The 20,327-nt window shown below is 47.6% G+C and overlaps 1 protein-coding gene across 6 annotated transcripts in view; it reads right to left on the bottom strand.

The window, feature by feature from the left end:
- Positions 1-18,110, bottom strand: part of PLXDC1 (plexin domain containing 1) — a 66,337-nt gene extending 48,227 nt beyond the window's left edge. For 2 of the 6 annotated variants that reach the window (XM_083469960.1, XM_083469962.1), the window contains exon 1: positions 13,000-13,339. In XM_083469960.1, the coding sequence (XP_083326086.1) occupies positions 13,000-13,099 (100 nt within the window). In that variant the 5' untranslated portion in view covers positions 13,100-13,339. Of the gene's footprint in view, positions 1-12,778; positions 12,838-12,999; positions 13,340-14,572; positions 14,694-17,926 lie in introns of those variants that run through there. The other 4 variants (XM_083469961.1, XM_083469964.1, XM_083469965.1 and 1 more) reach the window with 4 other exon arrangements.
- Between the last annotated feature and the right edge of the window lie 2,217 nt (positions 18,111-20,327).

Here is a 20,327-nt window from a genome sequence, read left to right as displayed (position 1 = left end):
TGTAAATTGAGTCCCCCGCTGCTATGGGAAGGAACACCTTGGTTTAAGAACGGATTTCCGGAATGGATTAAGTTCATAAACCAAGGTACCACTGTATAACAATCCCCAAAAGGTCAGATTTTTATTTTTATTTTGCAATAGGGAAAGTGACAGAAAAATGCCCTGGAAAGAATGGGATAGCACCTGCTCTGGCCCAACGTCATCTAACCTCCTGGCAAACAAATCACCACAAATGCTGAGTAAACACCCCGGTTGCCTGGAAGCACCTTGATTGAATGACCTTTAGTTCGTCATACACTCTCAGCCTAGCCTACCTCAAAGGGTTGTTGTGATAATAAGATTGTAGCGCACGGTGAGGCGTCCATGTAAGCTGTTAAGTTGTGGGTGAACATATCAGACGACACAGCGATTCTTCAAATAGCTCTTGTTTATTCACAGGCCAGAACAGAACTAAAGTGAAGGGTTCAGCCAGCCTGCTTATATAGAGCTCCACTAGAACACAACACACACACACACAAACACACACACACACACACACACACACACACACAACAAAGGTCCGTATAGTAAAAGCTATGGTTTTCCCAGTAGTGATGTATGGAAGTGAGAGCTGGACCATAAAGAAGGCTGATCGCCGAAGAATTGATGTTTTTGAATTATGGTGCTGGAGGAGACTCTTGAGAGTCCCATGGACTACAAGAAGAACAAACCTATCCATTCTTAAGGAAATCAGCCCTGAGTGCTCACTGGAAGGACAGATCGTGAAGCTGAGGCTCCAATACTTTGGCCACCTCATGAGAGGAGAAGACTCCCTGGAAAAGACCCTGATGTTGGGAAAGATGGAGGGCACAAGGAGAAGGGGACGACAGAGGACAAGATGGCTGGATAGTGTTCTCGAAGCTACCAGCATGCGTTTGACCAAACTGCGGGAGGCAGTGGAAGACAGGAGTGCCTGGCGTGCTCTGGTCCAGTGTTTCCCAACCACTGTTCCGCAGCACACTAGTGTGCCGCGAGATGTTGCCTGGTGTGCCGCGGGAAAAATTAAAAAATCCGAAAGATTTTTTTTTTTAAAAAAAGTCAAATTTTCAATTGGGGCGCCGTCACTAGATGACCCCTGGGGTTCCCTCCCTCCCTCCTGCTCTGCGCCTCCCTCCTCCTCCTCCTCCAGGGAGGCCCTTCCTGGCTCTCGGCCAAGGCTTGGCGGCTGCCACTCACTCACTCGCTCGCCCACCCGTCCCTCCATCCCTGCACCCGGCCTCTCCCCCTCCGTCCCCGGCGCGGGGGCTGCCGGGATCCGTAGTCCCCTCGCCCTTGGGCTCCGCGCCCGCGCGGGGTGCGCGAACTACGTTTCCCAGCGTGGCCTGGCGGGCCGGGCGTTTTGTTTGAAGCGCTCTTCTCCCGGCCATGGAATGAGCGCTGCGGCGGCGGCCGGGCGGGCAGGGGCTCTTCCGTGCAGACCCCGCGCAGCCTGCCTGCGCCCCCGCGGAGATCGGGCGGCAGGATGGAGCCCGGGGATCCCCGCGGAGGCGGAGCGGCGGAGGCTGCCCCCCAGGTAGGGCTGCGTCGGGGGGTTTTTATTTTTGCAATGCTGCATCCGCGCCGGAGGGGACGCATCGGACCGCGGGGAGACCCCTTGGCGGGCGTGCAAGGCAATGCATGCGTGCAGGCGTTGCATGGAGTGCAGTGCAATGCAATGGCAACGCGGCGCCCTGCATGCATGCATGCAACTTCCACCGGCGCTCCGGACTTGGCAGGTGAGGGGGGTCCCCAGTGGGCGGCAGAGAGAGCCGGGAGGGCGAAGGGGAGCCGGGGGGGAGCAGCGCTGCTCCCCGAGCCGAGCCCGGGGGGGGGGAAACTTCGGCGTCGTTGCGCCGGGTGTTGGAAGCGGAGGCTGGCGGGGGCCCCTCACCTGCAAAACCTGGTCGCCTCTCATATATTTCGTGCATTGCATTCATCGCCCGCTTTCTCCTCCAAGGAGCTCCCGGGGGCACGCGTGGTTCTCCCCGTGTTATCCTCGCAACAACAGCCCTGCGAGGTGGGTCAGGCGAGTGGCCCAAGGGAGCACCCAGGTATTGTCCTGGCCAGGTGGGGTGATTTGAACCCTGCTCTCTGCCCGGTCTTCGTCCTCATTTAGCCCCCACATGTGCATGACTGTGCATGACTGAGGTTTTCCCCCCTCGTCTTGGCTATGGTGTGAGTCTGTGCTGTTAATTAATGGGGTTCTACCTTCGGAGAAGATGAGCCAGCCCTCAAGGAGGTGATTATGTAATTTGCTAGCAATTCATGTCCCTCCCGGCGTGACGCTGCGCGCTGACGTCACGGGGCTGTAATGGTGGTGTGCCTCGAGATTTTTTTCATGAAACAAGTGTGCCTTTGCCCAAAAAAGGTTGGGAAACACTGCTCTGGTCCATGGAGTCACGAAGAGTCGGACACGACTAAATGACTAAACAACAACAAGAAGAACACAACAGTAACCATTTTCTGTAACTATCCAATCACTGAACGTCACTTTCAATCCCTTATTTGCATATGTGAACCTGAGTGAAAACTATCTACAGTATCCCCCTGCTGGCCCAGGGTGAGAACTTCAGTACATAACATAAACTACCCTTAAATTCCTTGGAGAACGGTTGGGATTGAAAGATGCCTTAAGTAAACACACTGTGAGCTCGCTTTTAAAACTTCGTGCATGTGCGTCACCTGTTTAAATCCTTGTAACAGAGAGGCTTCTTCTGTGGCGTGCCAATTTAAATCAAGGCGTTGGCCACCATATCTGCCCACTAGAAGTAAGAAACCAATGTCACACAGCAGACACGTTATTCTGGTCTTCCTCTCCGGAACCGCTCCTTCTTATGATGGTTGCCGTGGCATATATTCATCCTAGCCCTGCTTCCTTCCACAAAGCTGCATTTAGGCTGTGGCTTCTAGGAGGGGCCTGGGAATCCAGATGTTTTGCACTGATGCAAAGAGTGGTATGGCGATGGAAACAGGCCCTGGACACTTGCTTTTGGCAAGGGGTGGTGGGGTGGGAGGAAAAATAGGCCGCCAAAATGGAAAGGAAACCTTTTCTTTTTCTTTTTTGTAGATCAGACTTTCAGAGGCCTAGCTGGTTTTAAAAAGCATAGAGCACATGAATTGATCCAGGATTATACTGGGCCATCAAATGTTGAGAAGGCTGGAAGCGTCCGCTTTTGATTTCTAAAACATGAAATGAATATTATAGTCACGTATGGATTGTGTTCCATGTCCTGTCTGATGTGAAGGAACGGTTGGAAGAGCTGGGTATGTTTAGCCTGGATAAGGCTGAGACTGAGAGGAGATGTGATAACCATCTTCAAATACCTAAAAGGGCTGCCACACGGAGGATGGGAGCAAGCTTGTTTTCTCCTGCTCCAAAGGCAAGGACACGAACCGACGGCTTCAAGTTGCAAGAAAGTGGATTGTGACTAAACACCAGGAAGAACTTTCTGACAGTAAGGGCTGTTCAACAGTGGGACGGTCTCCCTGGGAGGCTGTGGACTCTCCTTCTGTTATGTACTGAGTTGAATAGGATCCAAAAGGCAGCAGTCTGATTGGTCCTAGAACAATAGGGTCCAGAATGCAGCAGTCTGATTGGTCCACAGGAGCCACCCAATCCAGCTCCAGGTGGAAGTGAATTCACAACCTGATTGGCCTACAGGTGAATCCCAGAATTAGCCAATCACATGGGGCCCATTGTGTAAATAATGTATATAAAGCAGACATTCTGGGGGAACTTCCATTCTTCCTCACTACTATGAGCTGAATAAAGAGCATGAAATTCACACTTGACTCAGAGTATATTTCACCTTCTTTGGAGGTCTTAGCTGAGATTCCTGCATTGCGGAGGGTTGGACTAGAAGACCCTTGTAACTCTCCAATTCTAGGATTCTAAGTGTGCAAGCCCGAGCCTGTGCATATACTATACCGTGGACCTTCCAGATACAAATTAAATTCGTTCCGGGGGCACGTCTGCAACCTAAAAAGTCCGTAGGCAGAGGTGCCGCTTCTGCACATGCAGCGAAACCTGGAATTACCGTATTTTTCGCTGTATAAGACGCACCAGACCACAAGACGCACCTAGTTTTTGGAGGAGGAAAACAAGAAAAAAAATATATTCTGAATCTCAGAAGCCAGAACAGCAAGAGGGATCACTGCGCAGCGAAAGCAGCAATCCCTCTTGCTGTTCTGGCTTCTGGGATAGCTGCGCAGCCTGCATTCGCTCCATAAGACGCACACACATTTCCCTTTACTTTTTAGGAGGGAAAAAGTGAGTCTTATAGAGCAAAAAATACGGTATACACTTACGGGTTTGCCACGTTCGTAACCTGAAAGTTACGTATCCAGAGAGGTACATAAGTAGAGGCTCCACTGTCACTGTACCTTTGCAGCACTTTCAAAGCACATTCTTTCCCTCAAAGAATTCTGGGTGCTGTAGTTTCCCCCTTACCAAGTTAGCAACCCTCAACAAACTACAGTGCCCATAATGCTTTGAGGGAAAGAATGTGCTTTAAAGATATAGTGTGTATACAGTCTGAGAGTAAAAGAGTAGTTTTTTTTTAAGTGTTATTGTAACTGGGTGGGAAATTGCTTGACCTCACCAGAGCATCTTGTGCCACACCAGAGCTGTCCTCTCCAGCTCAAGAAGAGCTTTGTATCATTCAAAACCTTGCTTCTGCCATTTTGAACATCAGCATAACATCATTTCCTATTTATTGATTATATTTACACCCCGTCCTACCTCCAAGGAGCTTGCCGCAACAGACACGGTTCTCCACCCCTCACAAAATCACCGCGTACACAACCATATATATTTTTACCACGTTCCTGCAGAATATCACAGAGCGGCAAACGGCAAGACGAGAAAACAATAACAAAATATTCTGTTTTCCTTGGTAACGCCTCATGAAAGAAATGCATGATGCGACAGAAGTGACGTCATTCTCATTCAGAATTTTGCCGCCCCTGCCTCACTTCATTGGCTGCTGTTTGATGGGGGCAGAATTCTGAGTATGATGATGTCACAACCTATCTTTCGTTTCCCAATCAAGCCTAGAAGGCCATTTGGCTTAGTCAGTCTCTATGGTTTGGCTGCTTTCCCTCTCATTTCCTGGCGTGAAAATATTAAGCCGAGACAGACTTTATGAAACAGGCAAACACTGAAAGGACCACGAGACTCATTCCTGCTGGCCACGCATTGCTGACTTTTCCTGTTTACACGGTTTTCCAGCTGAAATTGGGCTGCAGGCAAAGGATCTGGGCGAACCTGGGATATTTTAAAGTGACGCGGCATGCCAAGTTGTTTTTGACTCAGATAACCTTTGCTGTCTATGAAAAGATGTCCTGGCCTTGTTGACTTGCTGACAGATGTACTGAAATTGTTCAGGTGCTTTCCAGGAACAAGGGACCCTGAAATTTCGCATACACTTGGACGGAGAAACTCTGATTACAGAAGGATGTGAAGATGAGATGCTTTTGCAAAGCTCCCTCAAAAGTCCTGCTCATTCCTTGCTCCTTAGGCGATGAACAATTATATGATAGTCGTCCCCCTAGTTACATTTATTTAGTCTGAGTCTCTGCCCATCAGCAATACAGCTCTGTGGTCAGTTGACCCTAAGCTTATTAACCAGCAAGAATATGCCTTGTTGGCTTTGACTGCAATCTGCCACACAGAAGCTGAAAACAGACTCACTAACCCATCTGCAGCCGAAAAATGTAGTTTTTTTTCTCATTCCGGAATCATTAGATCCTGCCACCCACAATGCCAGGTGTGGTTAATCAATATGCATTTGAAAGTCCGCCCCTTGATTAGGTTATCCACACCTTTTCCTCTCCCTAGGCGAACAAAGGAGAAAGTGGTGTTTTCAAATGGACACACTGCAGGTTAATGTGGGAATCTACCTACAATGGACTTTTATTTTTAGATTGAAACCAGTTTCTCCAAAGCACTTTTCAGGGGCAAAAAAATGCAATAGATTCTTCTTCTTCTTCTTCTTCTTCTTCTTCTTCTTCTTCTTCTTCTTCTTCTTCTTCTTCTATCTGCCCTTCATCCGAGGACCACAGGGCGGTTCACAGCGTAAAAACACAAAAATACATCACACCTAGATTGCATGTGGACCACGTACGAAAAAACAAGTGCTCAGCATCCATTGATTGTAGGATAAGATGGCATGTGTACACAGTGGCTGAAGCTGACTAGATTGGCAGCTGTATCTTGCTTCGTGACTGGCAATGGGATAGCAGCATCATGCACTGAACCTCAGGCTGAGTGCACACCATACCTTTAAAGTGCCTTCAAAGGATATCACCCAGCCCCAAGAGAATCCTGGGAGCCGCAGTTTGTTAAGGGAGCTGAGAATTGTAGCTCTTTGAGGGGGTAAACTACAGCTCGCAGGATCCTTTGGGAGGGGGCTGCTTTGAGTGTGCTTGCAGTGTGTATAAAAGGGACGTGCGTGGCGCTGTGGTCTAAACCATTGAGCCTCTTGGGCTTGTCGATCGGAAGGTCAGCGGTTCGAATCTGCGTGACAGGGTGAGCTCCCGCTGCTCTGTCCCAGCTCCTGCCAACATAGCAGTTCGAGAGCACGCCTGTGCAAGTAGATAAATAGGTGCCGCTGTGGCGGGAAGGTAATCGGCGTTTCCGTGCGCTCTGGTTTCCATCCCGGTGTCCCGTTGCGCCAGAAGCAGTTTAGTCGTGCTGGCCACATGACTCGGAAAGCTGTCTGTGGACAAACACTGGCTCCCTTGGCCTGAAAGCAAGATGGGTGCTGCAACCCACCGTCACCTTTGACTGGACTTAACCGTCCAGGGGTCCTTTACCTTTACTGTCAGGGAACTGCCATCAGCTCAGAGGCAAGAGGTGGAAGAGCAGTTGTGTTACAGGGAGCCTCCGAAGATCTTGCGAAGCAGTTCTTCCTCTGGCTAGGAGAGAAGCCCCGCCTCCAGTGAAGAAGGGGCACAGGGAACAGAAGATGCTAGGGAGAGCCTCAACACCGAGCCTGAGCAAAGGGGACGGGAGGCAAGTCCCCCTTTGCCAGCGCCCACGTTGCGCAGTAGGTTTGCGTACAGAGAGAGGAGGAGAAGGATGGGGGTCACACGACTGTTATGCTGGGGAAGGTATACGGACCGCCCACTCCCAGATTCTGCTGGCGACTGAGCAGACATGGACTTGTGACGCTCTGCACTGTAAGATAGTTTGTACAGATAATAAAGCCTGGAAAAGACAGGTTGGAGTCTTGCCTGTTTGCTCTCGAGCAACCACACCATCACCTGACATTTACCTTTTACCTTGCAGTGTGTATGCAGCCTCAGTGAAACCTAGTAGATACCTTTGTTCAGGACATCTTACCAGAAACCACCCAAAATGTGGATGAGTGATGGGATACCGAGAAGAGGATTAAACTTCGTGCAAGCTCAAACAACAGAAAGTCAGTAGGAAACAGGCTCTCCAGGTTTGCAGCCCTTGCAGAGGCTGGGGGCTTGCGGAGGCCTCTTCCTCCTTAAGACTATGTGAGTTCCCTCTCCTTGAATTCTTAGCTTTCATATCAAGGCTGTGAGTCTCCATGCTTTTAATTTACGGGGTCATAAAGAAAAGCTCGCAGACAGTATTCTCCTCAATTGCTCACTAAGAAGTGATAGAATTAAATAACAGTAAAACACATCTTTCTGTTTGTTGTTCTGGCTGCTCTGCATTGATTTCCATCCCTGTTAGATCCTCGCACCACAAACTCTTTGGCTACAGGCCCGAGGCTGCCACTCAAAGAAATGAATGTGTGACTCAACCACAAGGCATCAGAAGGGGGAAAAATGACAAATAAATTGTCTTCCTAGCTATATCTATCTTTGTCTTGAACCCAGCAAGGTCCATTTCTCCGACAGCTGTCTCATGGGGCAGGCTCTGACACTTCTAATAGCTGGAAATCTTAAAAATAAAGGCAGAGCTAGAAGGATGATTCATCTGGTTTGCCTATTTCAGAGAGAAGATGCAAGTAGGGGATGTCATCCATGAGCTGTTCCGAAGTTTCCATGGGTATGAACGCATTGCCGCTTTCTCCCGTATGTTCCCACGGCTAGCTTTTGAAGCAGCATACACACACCATTAGCCCCAATCCTGTAGTTTCTTGAGAAATGCGACTGTTTGGTGTGGGTTTCCTCCCTGAAACCAGCTTCAACTGGCCTAGAAAACTTAAGCTGTGTTCACTTCGTATTTAAGCCTTTGTGCACATATGAACAGAAGGAAGCTTCGTGAATATGAGTTCAGCATGGAATTGCAGAGACAGGGAAATAATCCAAGTTATGTGCGTCAGGTGAAAACATCTCCTCCTCCTCCTCTCTGTACAACAATACTGTGCAAATGCGACTTGAAATGCAGGCGGGGACAACCTCACTGTGTTTTAAGCCCCTAATGCGAACATATCCTAAAAGTTATACAGTAGAACCATGGAACTGTAGAATTGGAAGGGACCCCAATCCCCAGCAAAGAATCTAAAGAATTCCTAGCAAGTCAGGCACGAATTCCCTAGATCAGTGGTTTTCAACCAGTGTGCCGTGGCACCCTGGGGTGCCTTGAATGATGGTCAGAGGAGCCATGGGCAACACTGGCTCCTGTCCCTCTTTCCTTCCCTCCCTCTTCTGATGGCCTCTCGCGTCTCTGCCTCCCAAAAGCTTGCACAGCTGTTTGATGCAGCAGCCCTGGCTACAAGCTCCGCAGGCAAATTGTGCCTCTGGAGCTGGCCAGGGGGTGCTGGTTGCCAGGAGCTGAAGCAAGCAGGTGAGGGTGCCCAGCCAGCCAGCCAGTCCACCAGCCTTTGCTGTTGGGGATGGACAGACAAGTCCCAGGCCCCTGTGGGGCAGTGTGAGGAAGCACCTGTCTTTGGGGTGGGCAGCTCAGAGACAGGGGTGGCTACCTGGGGACTCCCAAGGAGAGGGGAGAGGAGGCTGGGGGAACACTCCACAAGGGAGGGTGATGGAGAAAGGGTGAGAGGCTGCCGCTCTGCAGGCAAGGATTGACATAACTGGGCTCCTAAGCCCCACAGGGGTGCTGCAGAAAGAATGTAGTTGGTCAAGGCAGCCGTGGACTCAAAAAGGTTCAAAATCTCTGCCCTAGAGGAAGGCAGGCCTAGAAAATAAAGTGACAGTGTGTGGCCTGTTGTCCCCTAAAGCTGTGGTCTCTAAATGAAGGGTGGCATATAAATTTAATAAAAATAATAATAATAAGCTCCCAGCTAAAACTGTTCCACTGTATCATCAATTGTGTCTGTAGCTCATTCACAGGAAAATGAGGTTTCTCTCACACAGTCCTTGGATGGTGAGTCTGTTCTCAGTTAAAGGCAGCTCTCCTGATCTAAACTGGTTATTAATTCACTAACCGCAACAAAACACCTAGCAGAGATACAAATTCAGGGGCAAGGCTATGTAATTAACCCAGATGCCAGCGCTATTTCAGGAGCTAATAACATCCTCCATACCATCAGGGTCTCATTCGCCCTTTCATCCCAAAACAGGAAAAATGGCATCACCTGCCAACAGTGCCTTTCTGCTGTCTATGTCGGACAAACAGGTCTGTCTCTGTGCAAATAAAGAAATAAATAGACACAGATCTTTCGTTTTCAAGGGTAACATTCATATAGGAGGGCATTTCAGCATCTCAGGACATCCTGCTGCTGACCTCAAAGTCCTCATTCTTCAACCCAAGAAGCATATCAGCAAATTTGATTAGACTCAGTCCGGACCTAATCAGAACTGTGGGCTTCTTTCCTTCTACTCATGGGAAACTAGTATAACAAAGCATAGCTAAATTACAACGGCTTCTGTGAACTGTTCAATCTGTTCTTACATTATATCAGACCCTCCCAGGGTCACTATTTTCCAGGGACAGTCCCAGATTTACAGAACCTTTCCCGGTTTCTGACCTGATCCTGGAATGTCATGCTTTTCGTTAAGACGTCCCTATTTTTATTGGAGAAATGTTGAATGGTTTGGAGTTATGCGACACCCCCCCCCTGCCCCCAGCCAAGGAGATAAGTAACCATACAACTTTTAGGAGACATCTGAAGGCAGCCCTGCATAGGAAAGTTTTTTAATGTTTAATGTTTAATTATGTTTTTATATATGTTGGAAGCCACCCAGACTGGCTGGGGCAACCCAGTCAGAGGGGCAGGGTACAACAACAACAACAACAACAACATCCTATTTTCATCGGAGAAATGTTGGGAGGGCATGTTATATATATATCTTGGTTCTGCATATGGCAAGTCACAAATTTCCCCCTTGCATTTCACTGCCTTTTGGCCCTACTGCTCATACACACTGACTGAGAACAGCGCTTTATCCATCAGATCAAGTGGACTCTAGTCCTCAAAACAGTATGTCACAATGAATCTTAAAGCTGCCACAAGACTGTCTTTTTTGGGAGGGCTGTGTGTTCAAAAATGTGTGTATCGTTTCTCCTTGCATTCTCCTTGTGAATGCAACATGGGATGTCTACATGTCTACGACACCTTTCCGCTCTATGATGGCTCAGTTCAATACATCCATAGGAGCTCCCACAATTTGAGAACATAAGGAAAGCCTTCCTGGATCAGTGCAAGAACCCATGCAGCCTCACATCCTGTTTCCAATAGTGATCACTCAGATGCCTCTGTAAAGCAGAGCTTGGAGGCAATTTCCCACTGCTACGGGTTGCCTTTCACTCCCCTAATCCTGTGGCACAATGGGTTAGTGCGCCTGGCTGCTAACCAGAAGGTTGGTGGTTCAAGCCCACCCAGGGACAGCTGTGGGCAGCATTCCTGCACTGCAGGGTTCAGCCTTTCTCAACCTGTGGGTCCCCAGACGTTGTTGAACTACAACTCCCATCACCCCTAGCTAGCAAGGCCAGAGCTCAGGGATGATGGGAGTTGTAGTCCAACAACATCTGGGGACCCACAGGTTGAGAACCACTGGACTGGATGGTGCTTAGGGGCCCTTCCAACTTGATGAGTCTATGAGTCTAACACCCACCCAGCAACTGGTATTCAGGGAATACTGCATTTGAACCTTGAGGGTCCCATTTAGTTATCCTGCAGTTGCATCCCTTTTGTGCTCTTGGAGCAGTTCACAATTAAAGCACAAAAACAGCCATTAAAAAAACGCCCAAACTACAGATACAACCAGCAGGTGAAATGGTAAGGACTATAAATCCATTGCCTTCAACAACCCCATTTTAAAGCCATCTACACCTCTTGGCTGTCACAGTACATCTCGAGGCAGTGAATTCACACTTCTTGTCGCTGTGTGCACAGTGCAAACCTGTTTACTGCCACACACGCACACAGGAGGGAACAGATGCACCATCTCTGTCGCTGCACCGACATGCCTGAATCCTGCTTTCATGCACAGAGGAACTGGTCCCCATTCACACCTGCTGAAAAGTGCCCAAGTAGACGCTTCTGCACTTTTGCTTCCGTGCACGTGCAAAAGCAGCGAGGAAACCGGCGCGTTCCCCTCAGGGCAGCCAGCACGACTCTTGCATTTCAGGCCAGCAACTTTGCCTTTAGCCCAAACTGTGGTCTTAATGAACCGCTCATCTCAGTGATTCATTACAGGCGCCGGCTGCCATTTCTCACCACCCACAGCGAATTTAGCTGGGCAGTTTTGTAACATCGATCTGAAATGCCACATAGATGGGAGTTGGTGGTTGCCATCGTTGTCACACGCAACGGCACCTGGTTCTTTGCATAAACTCACTAGGCTGACAGAAGTACACAAACATACATATAACGGGATCACTGGCACACATGCATGGACTTTTATATTCTGCTATACATACAAGTGCAAGACATCCTGGCAAACGTCAGGATAGAAGAACATAAAAAGAAGTCTCCCTACAATGCTTATCGTTGAATCAGGTGGGCTGCCTGCCTTTTAGAAATAATATATTGTATGTGTCTTAAATCTCTGCATGGATCTGATATATATTCTGCTCCAGTGGAGGTGGGCTTGTCATTTAAGCCCCCAGCCAATCAGTGTCGTGCACAGCCAGGTTCTGCCCCAAATACACAAAACCACTTTCTTCCAATGGGTATCCTGGGGCAAAGGCTGTAAGCAGGAGACCAATTGCCAAGGGGTGAGTCTGTGCAGCAGCTCTGCAGATGAAACATTTGGAGGCAACCTCCCTGCCACATGCTTGTTCAAAAGGGTGATTCACACGGCGAAGCCAATCCCAGTGGGCTCCTGCTGCGGGTTTAAGCACGGCATGCTGGATTTTCCAACGCATGTGGACAGCGCAACCCAAAAGAACCTGAAGAAAAGGAAGCCTTTACAAAATTGGCTGAACCTGGCAAACCACGTCGAACCGTTTACAAAACCGGTGCAAAATTGCCAGAAGCACACGGGCGATTTGATGTGCACAGTGCTACGCAGGAACATTGTGAGGCTGTGCGCACAAGAATTGTGCAGAATTGTGGTGCACAGCCGCGACCAAGTGCACACACGGGCACCAGAACACCTGCTCACACTCATTGCTGTGAGCACTACCATCTGAATGCACACGCATGTGTTTTTGCACGGATGGAGGACTTTCATATACTGATAATATACCTGTCTGGCATGCACTTACTCTGTTCGTAGGTCCAAATAATTTTGGTACACTTGTGCATATACTGAATCATGTACTCCCTCACCCCTATGCCCACCCAGCACAACATCCATCATGCTCACAAATGCTAACAGGCTTGCACATCACCTTAGCACATTTGATCCTGATTTTGCACACCTGTCTATGCACCTTCACAGATCTGCTCCCTATTCGCCATTGCCTCCCCTTGCATGCTCACACCTCTTCTCAAGCTGCCTGAGCATGCCCGGACCCCTGTTCCACTCACAGCTACACCCCCCCACGCATGCTCTCTGCCATACACATCCCTGGCATTCACCCCACTTCTGTCCACACTTGGCACACAGTGTCACACGAGGGTGGCAGTGTCCCCGGGAAGGTGTGGGTGGTACCTGCTGCTCGCCTCTCCTTTGCTGACCCCACAGCCTCCTCCTGCAGCAGCCAGAGCAGGACGAGGGCTCCCCACGAAATCTTCAGCGATTCAGGGTGCATCCCTGTGACCCTCCAAAGCGCCACCTTTTCTTGGCAAGAACTTTCCGCTCTGCCTCCCCAAGCAGTTTCTCCCCTTGGCTCCCGGGCTCCCTCTCTCTCAGCAGTTGCCACCTCCAGGCTCCTGGCGAGGAATGAGCAGATCCCGCAAGATTCTTCCTGGTCTGTGACGGAATTCGACTGGCAGAAAACCCAGCATTTGGGGGCTGCAGCAAGAAACTGTCAAAGCTCAGCTGAGCAGGGCTTGGAATGGGAGGGAGGGGGAGAGACAGAGAAGCAAAGGAGGTGGATGAAACAGGGGGAGCGCCTGCCCTCTGGTGGCCAGTTGGGAGCATAGCCATGCAATGCTGTTCAGTGAGAAATGAATGCAAAAATAGAAAAGGGAAGTCTTGAGGCATTTTCGCATATTTGGCTTAAACCAATTTGCGCCTAAACCGGCCTGCAACACCTGCGCTTCGCAGTTGCTGTCCCATGTGATACAAGTGGGAAAGATGCTCATATCCACGTTTGTCTTGTGTGAAACTGGTTTCCGGGTTGGATCCAGCACCTTAAATGGGCAGGATCAACACTTGAGCTTTAAAAAACAGGGGTGGGGAGGAAATGCTCTCCTTAGCAGACAACTTGGATCAAAAGACATCAACAGGGTGTCGTAAAATTAGAGTTTCCTTTCTGCAAGGCCTTTACGTTGTATTTGGCCCCAGACTCTTTCATTTCCCTGAGACTCAAAAGGGGAACACTGTCACTTCCTTAATCTGTTCTTTATTTCTGGCCAAGCTAGCAATAAATAATAAAGCGTGGTCCTGGAGTTGGTTACAAGTTCCCCATTCCATAATAATAATATTAAATACCCTGCCCATCTGGCTGGGTTTCCCCAGCCACTCTGGGCGGCTCCCAACAGAATATTAAAAACACAATAAAACGTCAAGCATTAAAAACTTCCCTAAACAGGGCTGCCTTCAGATGTCTTCTAAAAGCCAGGTAGTTCTTTATTTCCTTGACATCCGATGGGAGGGCATTCCACAGGGCGGGTGCCACTACCGAGAAGGCCCTCTGCCTGGTTCTCTGTAACCTCGCTTCTCAGAGTGAGGGAACAGCCAGAAGGCCCTCAGCGCTGGACCTGTGTCCGGGTGAATGATGGGGGTGGAGAAGCTCCTTCAGGTATACTGGGCCGAGGCCGTTTAGGGCTTTAAAGGTCAGCACCAACACTTGGAATTGTGCTTGGAAACATACTGGGAGCCAATGTAGGCCAAAGCACTAAAAATAAAGGCAAAATGCCCCTCAACTCTAAAGCTTGCATGTCCCTGAACTCCCAAATGTATTGCATTGTATATTGTAAATCTCCACGACTGGGGACTCACCCCTTCAAATCACAACAATAAAGTTATTCAGTCAGGGTCATTTGGCTTGCAGAATGCTCATAAATGATGGTGACATCTTGAAATTATTTTTTAAAATGGAATAAGTGGGGTTGCTCACCACAAAATCTGCCCTGGGCCAGGACAAATCATACAGCCAAGTAAACAGGTGAGTGACACCTGCAAGATGCATCCTGTCTTGACCAGAGCTTCCTGTGGATACATAGCCTGGAGAAGGGCATCTATGCACGACAAAAATGGCAGGAGTAAATACGAAACCACAAGTAACAAAACCACCACAAAATGTGCTTTCAACTGCATGAATGCAGCGGGTGCCTTTTGATGTAATCTTTCAACGTTTGCTGAAAACTTTTCTGTGACACTAGGCTTATGCAGGCAACTAAGAAAATATTTCATAGTTAATGTTCTCTGGTATGTCTGGGGTTTTTTAACCTGGATGTTGTTGTTTTTTTGTATGTGTGTCCCTATTTGTGTACAGTTGTTGGAAACTGCTTTGATATTTTTTATGATATTACAAAAATTGTTATAAAGAAATAAATGCATAAAACGTCTTGCCCTTTGCCATGTAGAATTTCTGCCAGCATGCAGTTGCAAAATGTTCTGGAGCCCTACCAGGAAAAAAAACATTGTCATTTCACCATAGAGGCTTAATGAGGATTTGTAGTCTTGAATAACAACTCCTAACCCCTCCGTGGTAATGCCATTTAAAAGATGGGTGTGGAAGAAAATGGTAAGGAAAAGCTTTGCGGCACCTTAAAGATCAGCACATGGCAGGTGCTTTTGTGAACTCAGGTCATAATAAATGTCCCAGTCTGTAAGATGCCACAACACTCTTTGCTATTTCTCCTGCAAAACAAACCGTCTCTGGAAGTTGTTACCATGGGTGCAGAAGTGGCTCATTCACCTATTTGATGTTTTCTGTGACACAATTAGTCACAGCGTGGGGATGTTTTGGTGAGTTCTCTTCACAAAGTGAAGCGAAGAGAAGGAGGAGGCGGAAGAAGAAGAAGAAGAAGAATTGAATGACTAGGACAGTGTTTCCCAACCGGTGTTCCGCGGCACACTACTGTGCCGTGAGACATTGGCTGGTGTGCCGTGGGAGGGAGGCGGGCGAGTCGGGCGGTGAGAGGCGGCGGCGGCGAGGATCCGCGTCGAGCCGGGGGCGGCTCCGCGGTGGTGGTGCCGAGCGGCGGGGCAGCGCGTGCAAAAGGGAGGAGCGCGAGACAGCGGAGGAGGAGGAGGCCGGCATGTCCGGGCAGCAGCAGCAACAACAGCAGCAGCAACTCCCGGCGACGGCTCCTCAAGCCCTGCGGCCGCCCCCTCCTCCGCCCGCTATCGCTGCCACCACCACAACAGCCGCCGCCTCAGTTGCCGCCGTCCCTCAGTCCCTCGCTCTGCTGCCTCCTCCCACCCCCAAAGCTTGGAGGTTCCCCGGCAAGGGGGAGGGAAAAAACTTTCACTTTCGTGCGTCCCTCCCGGCGTGACGCTGCGCGCTGACGTCATGGGGCGGGGCTTTAATGGTGGTGTGCCGCGAGATTTTTTTCAGTAAACAGGTGTGCCGTTGCCCAAAAAAGTTTGGGAAACACTGGACTAGGACATGAATGAACTGTAGCATGGGGCCTAGCAAGTAACAGGAGCTAATCCTCAAGAAGAAAAGCTGGAGCACAACAGCTCACCAGGAAGCTACAGCCGCCATCTCCTAATCCAAGAATGGTAGGGCGAGCAGCAGATAACTACTGTTTTGATACATGCATACAAGACTTCGACATGGGAACATGGGGAGAGAAGGCCTGGTCTTTGCGCAAAGAAGGATGAGCACAGAGGACACTGCCTGGGACTAGCATCACATCCACACCAAACGTTTAAAACCCATGGCTTCCCCCAAAGAATCCTGGGAGCTGTAGTTTGTTATGGGCTTTGGGAATGAAGTTCATGACAATTTTTGCTCCCATCACACCACATGGATGGAATAGGATGCCCCTATTTTCATTGGAAACAGGCAGATGGCCTTCTCCATAGTGGTGCCTGCCCTGAGCAGGGCTGGGTTTAGGTTTGATGAGGCCCTAAGCTACTGAAGGTAATGGGGCCCTTTATACCGGTGTGTCCAGCTGTCCTTTGTCAACAACAAATTGTTGCTGTTTTTTGTGTTGAATATACGATATATGGTAATTTATGGACCTAATAGGCAATCAGTCCATGCAGAATGTAGGCACCCTATATATAGAAATGAGCAAACCAGTGATATTTTAGGGAGCAGGTTAGCAGGCGGGGCCCATTTCTTACATCATAGGAGCCTACACAACACAACACAAAACACTGTTGCTGTATGTAGGTTTTATTTTATTTGTTTTTAATCTTATATTTTGGAAATGTACATCCAGGGGTTTTTTTTGGGGGGGGCCAAGAGAGTGGGGCCCTAAGCTATAGCTTGTTTAGCTTATACGTAAATCTGGCCCTGGCCCTGAGGAATGCTTCCCCCCAGTCCAATGTGAACTATTTGACTTTTAGAAGACACCTGAAGGCAGCCCCATTCAGAGAAGTTTTCAATGGTTGATGTTTTATTGTGTTTTTAATTTTTTGTTGGGAGCTGCTCAGAGTGGCTGGGGCAACCCAGTCAGATGGCTTGTCATCTATATACTGTAGTAAAATTGTTGTTGTTATTGAAGAAATATTGGAGGGGATGCCGTAGGGCTCTCTGAAGGCTGCCTCACGACCCCCACTTGCCGCGAAAGCGATGAAGAGAACTGCAGGGCTTTAAGTTTCTAAATAAATAGACTTCTAAATACATCTACTTGTAGCGTCCATTCTGCCTTTTCCTTCAGAGACAGATAACGGAAGGTCAAATACCTGAGTTTATGCTGTGACATCCGCCCACCCATTTGTACACATGGTGCAGATATTTTTAATAATAAATTATGGCAGAGAAGCCATAATTGCCATTATTGTGAGGGCCTAGGGAGGTTGTGCGATGCCTCCCCAGCTGTTGCCATTAGCTACAGGCTGCCTTCGAAGTCTCAAACGGACATAGCGGCTGAGGAAAAAGAGGGGTTATTAGTTGGGAGGTGGGGAGTTGTAGAGCAAGTGGCTGCAGCTCAGAGCTGGAAGACGCGCCAGAACGTAAATATCGACAAGTGGTGCAATAAATAAATAAATAAATAAATAGCCAGCCATGTGCTATTTTAGGAAAAAAATAACACAAAAACGAACGGCAGCCAGGGGACAAAAGATAAAAGGACTCATTTGAGGAAACACGGGAAGCATTTATTTATTTATACCATGTGCACTAGACTATAGACATTTGGAGCTTGAAAATCTGGAAATACTGTGAAGGAAATATATGCAGGAGAAAGGAAACTGTACAGGCGACATTCCACTTACGCCATCTAACAAGCCTGCAAACAACCTCTTAAGTCTCTGGAAACCCTTGTGGGGGGGGGGTACTAGCAGCACTTACCAGATGGGCATGAATGGTGGCAGTGGTGGCTGTCAGTCAAACTCCGCCAAAAAAACCCCAAATTCCACCACAAACATTCCCTCCAAACCTCTTTTCCCAACCTTCAAAACTCTCCCCAGACCTCAATGGTTGCTGCAAAGGGTTCTGGGACTGCAGTTGCAAAGGCTTCTGGGATTGCTAGCTGCTTTCCTGGCTCTTTTCGCACCCTTTTCACAGTTTAAATCAAATTAAATCAAATTATTTATATGGACTACATGGAATTGGCAGAAACGAGTGGTAGAATTCGTGACCAGGGAGAAGAGTCGGTGGAGGAAGACTGGAAGAAATTTAAAGACTACTTGCAGAAGCACTGTAAAATTAAGGAATGTTAAAACGATGTCTGATGGAAAATAAGTGGTATTGGTAGAAAGATTTTTAAGAAAATGTAAATAAGGATTGATAACTGGAAAATTGATATTTATAATAGTTTAATATCTTGAGTGAGGATAAATGCTAGAGGGTAAGGACTTGCTGAATTTAATATTTGAACTGGAATACAAAATGGGAGGTGTGAGGAGGTCAAGAAACTAGTGAATGAAGTATAAGATATGAAAATACTAATCTATTTTCTGCTTTGTTTGTTTTTTTGGTTTTTCTTTCCTTTTTTCCTTACCTTCTTTTGTTAACTGTTTTTTATTGTGTATTTTTTATGTGTTTTGTTTTTGGTATTTTTTCATTTTTGTAGTCTTTCTTATGTTTAAATTTTGAAACTTTTCATTGTTTGTGAAACTTTAATAAACATTATTTTTTTAAAAAAAATCAAAATATTTATGTCTCTGCGCAGTGCCTATACGCAGTCATGCGCCTAAATGGGGAGTCACCGAGGTGGCTTAAGCCTGTTAGTGACTCTCGTTCTTTGCATCTAATTGGTTTCTTCATCTTTTTTTAGTTTTTACGATCAAAGAAATTTAAGAAATATTCTTTTGAAAAGTAAAGCGGGGGGGGGGGGACCACCAAACTATAGAGCGGTTCACAAGAAGCATATGTTGCAAATGCCTCTGACTTCCTTTTCAGGTGCTGATCTGTGGTAAATGATATCCGCAGGGGCCACCCTTAGTTCTCAGGTTTGGGCCCTTAAACCTTGGGGTCTGGGATGCTCCTGACCTGACAACCCTATATATTGCTTAATTCTGCCACACCTGCACCTCAAACCACAATTCCAACAAAATCCACGACTTCTTTAAACGATACTGAGAGCTGAATCTTATGCTCTGCTTAGAGACCTGAACCATTGTTATTATGATTGGTAATTTTTTTACAAAGCTTCCAGGCCTGCAGACATTTCTCAACTGGTAGTCTCATGGCTTTTTTTTTAGCCAGAACTCACTGGCACTCAGTTCCAGCACCTCTCAGGTGGGTGCCATTGTCATTATAAGAGAACAAGGGAGGCGTTCATGGTGAATTCCAGCACCTCTTTTTCGATATATAAAAAATAGCATTGGGTAGACTGATAGGCTAAACACACATTATGAGGGAAAACATCCTGTTATCATTTTATAAAACCTTTTTGCACTACTACGAGTGAGGATAAAAGTGGCGTTTTGCTCCACAACACCCAAGATGGCAGCCGGACAGTAGAAATGTCATGTAGTTCCTAGTTCAAAAAATGCAGGAACAGGCAAGGTGTGAAGCGAGATTTGTGATGGTGCAGATGAGCCCAGGGTCAGGCCAAGAGCCTCCTGGCAACTCAAAAAGTACCGGTACTTTCTAATTATTGTGGGAGGTAATGACAAAAGCACAGGGCAGGCAGCCACTCTCTCTCTCTGCCATTTTCCTTCGATGAGGAAACATCTAAAGATGCTCTTTTGGCTCTCAGCCAAGAGAGGAGATAAGGTCTATCTTGCAACAAGATAGATTCTAAGTATATGTAACCTTTTTAAGCTTGTCTGCCTTCTGGGATCATGTTGTGAACAGAACGTGAGTAAACTCTTTTATACTTTTATAAAGACTGTGTTGTGTCTTGTATTTTAAGAGGGAACAAAGGGGAAATTACCAGAGTAATTATTATAGAGGTTCTAGCGAACCTGTGCACACGTTACCGTTGCGAACAAAAGGGGAATGTCTATAAACTCTGCTGATATTTTGGGAACTTGTTAGCACAAGTTGGATAAGGATATAATTAGTCAATATATCCTCTCCTGCACCCCAGAACATTCCCACAATTATAGCAGAGCAGCCTAGACACAAAAGGAATAAGGTAGTCTGTGTTCTGTGTTAATATTTGTTTTCCACATGTTTTTCCTATAGTGAGGCTTTGATATTGACTCAAAATAGCCTGCCAAATATTTGATTACAAATTCCCCATTGTAAAAGATCTTAGCAGCCTTGATTTGCAAGTCTTCATGTTTTTCCAGGGCTACCA

The sequence above is a fragment of the Podarcis liolepis genome (genome assembly GCF_965112155.1).
Source record: "Podarcis liolepis genome assembly, chromosome: 13".
Taxonomy (NCBI): domain Eukaryota; kingdom Metazoa; phylum Chordata; class Lepidosauria; order Squamata; family Lacertidae; genus Podarcis; species Podarcis liolepis.
This window is presented reverse-complemented; position numbering and strand designations above follow the sequence as displayed.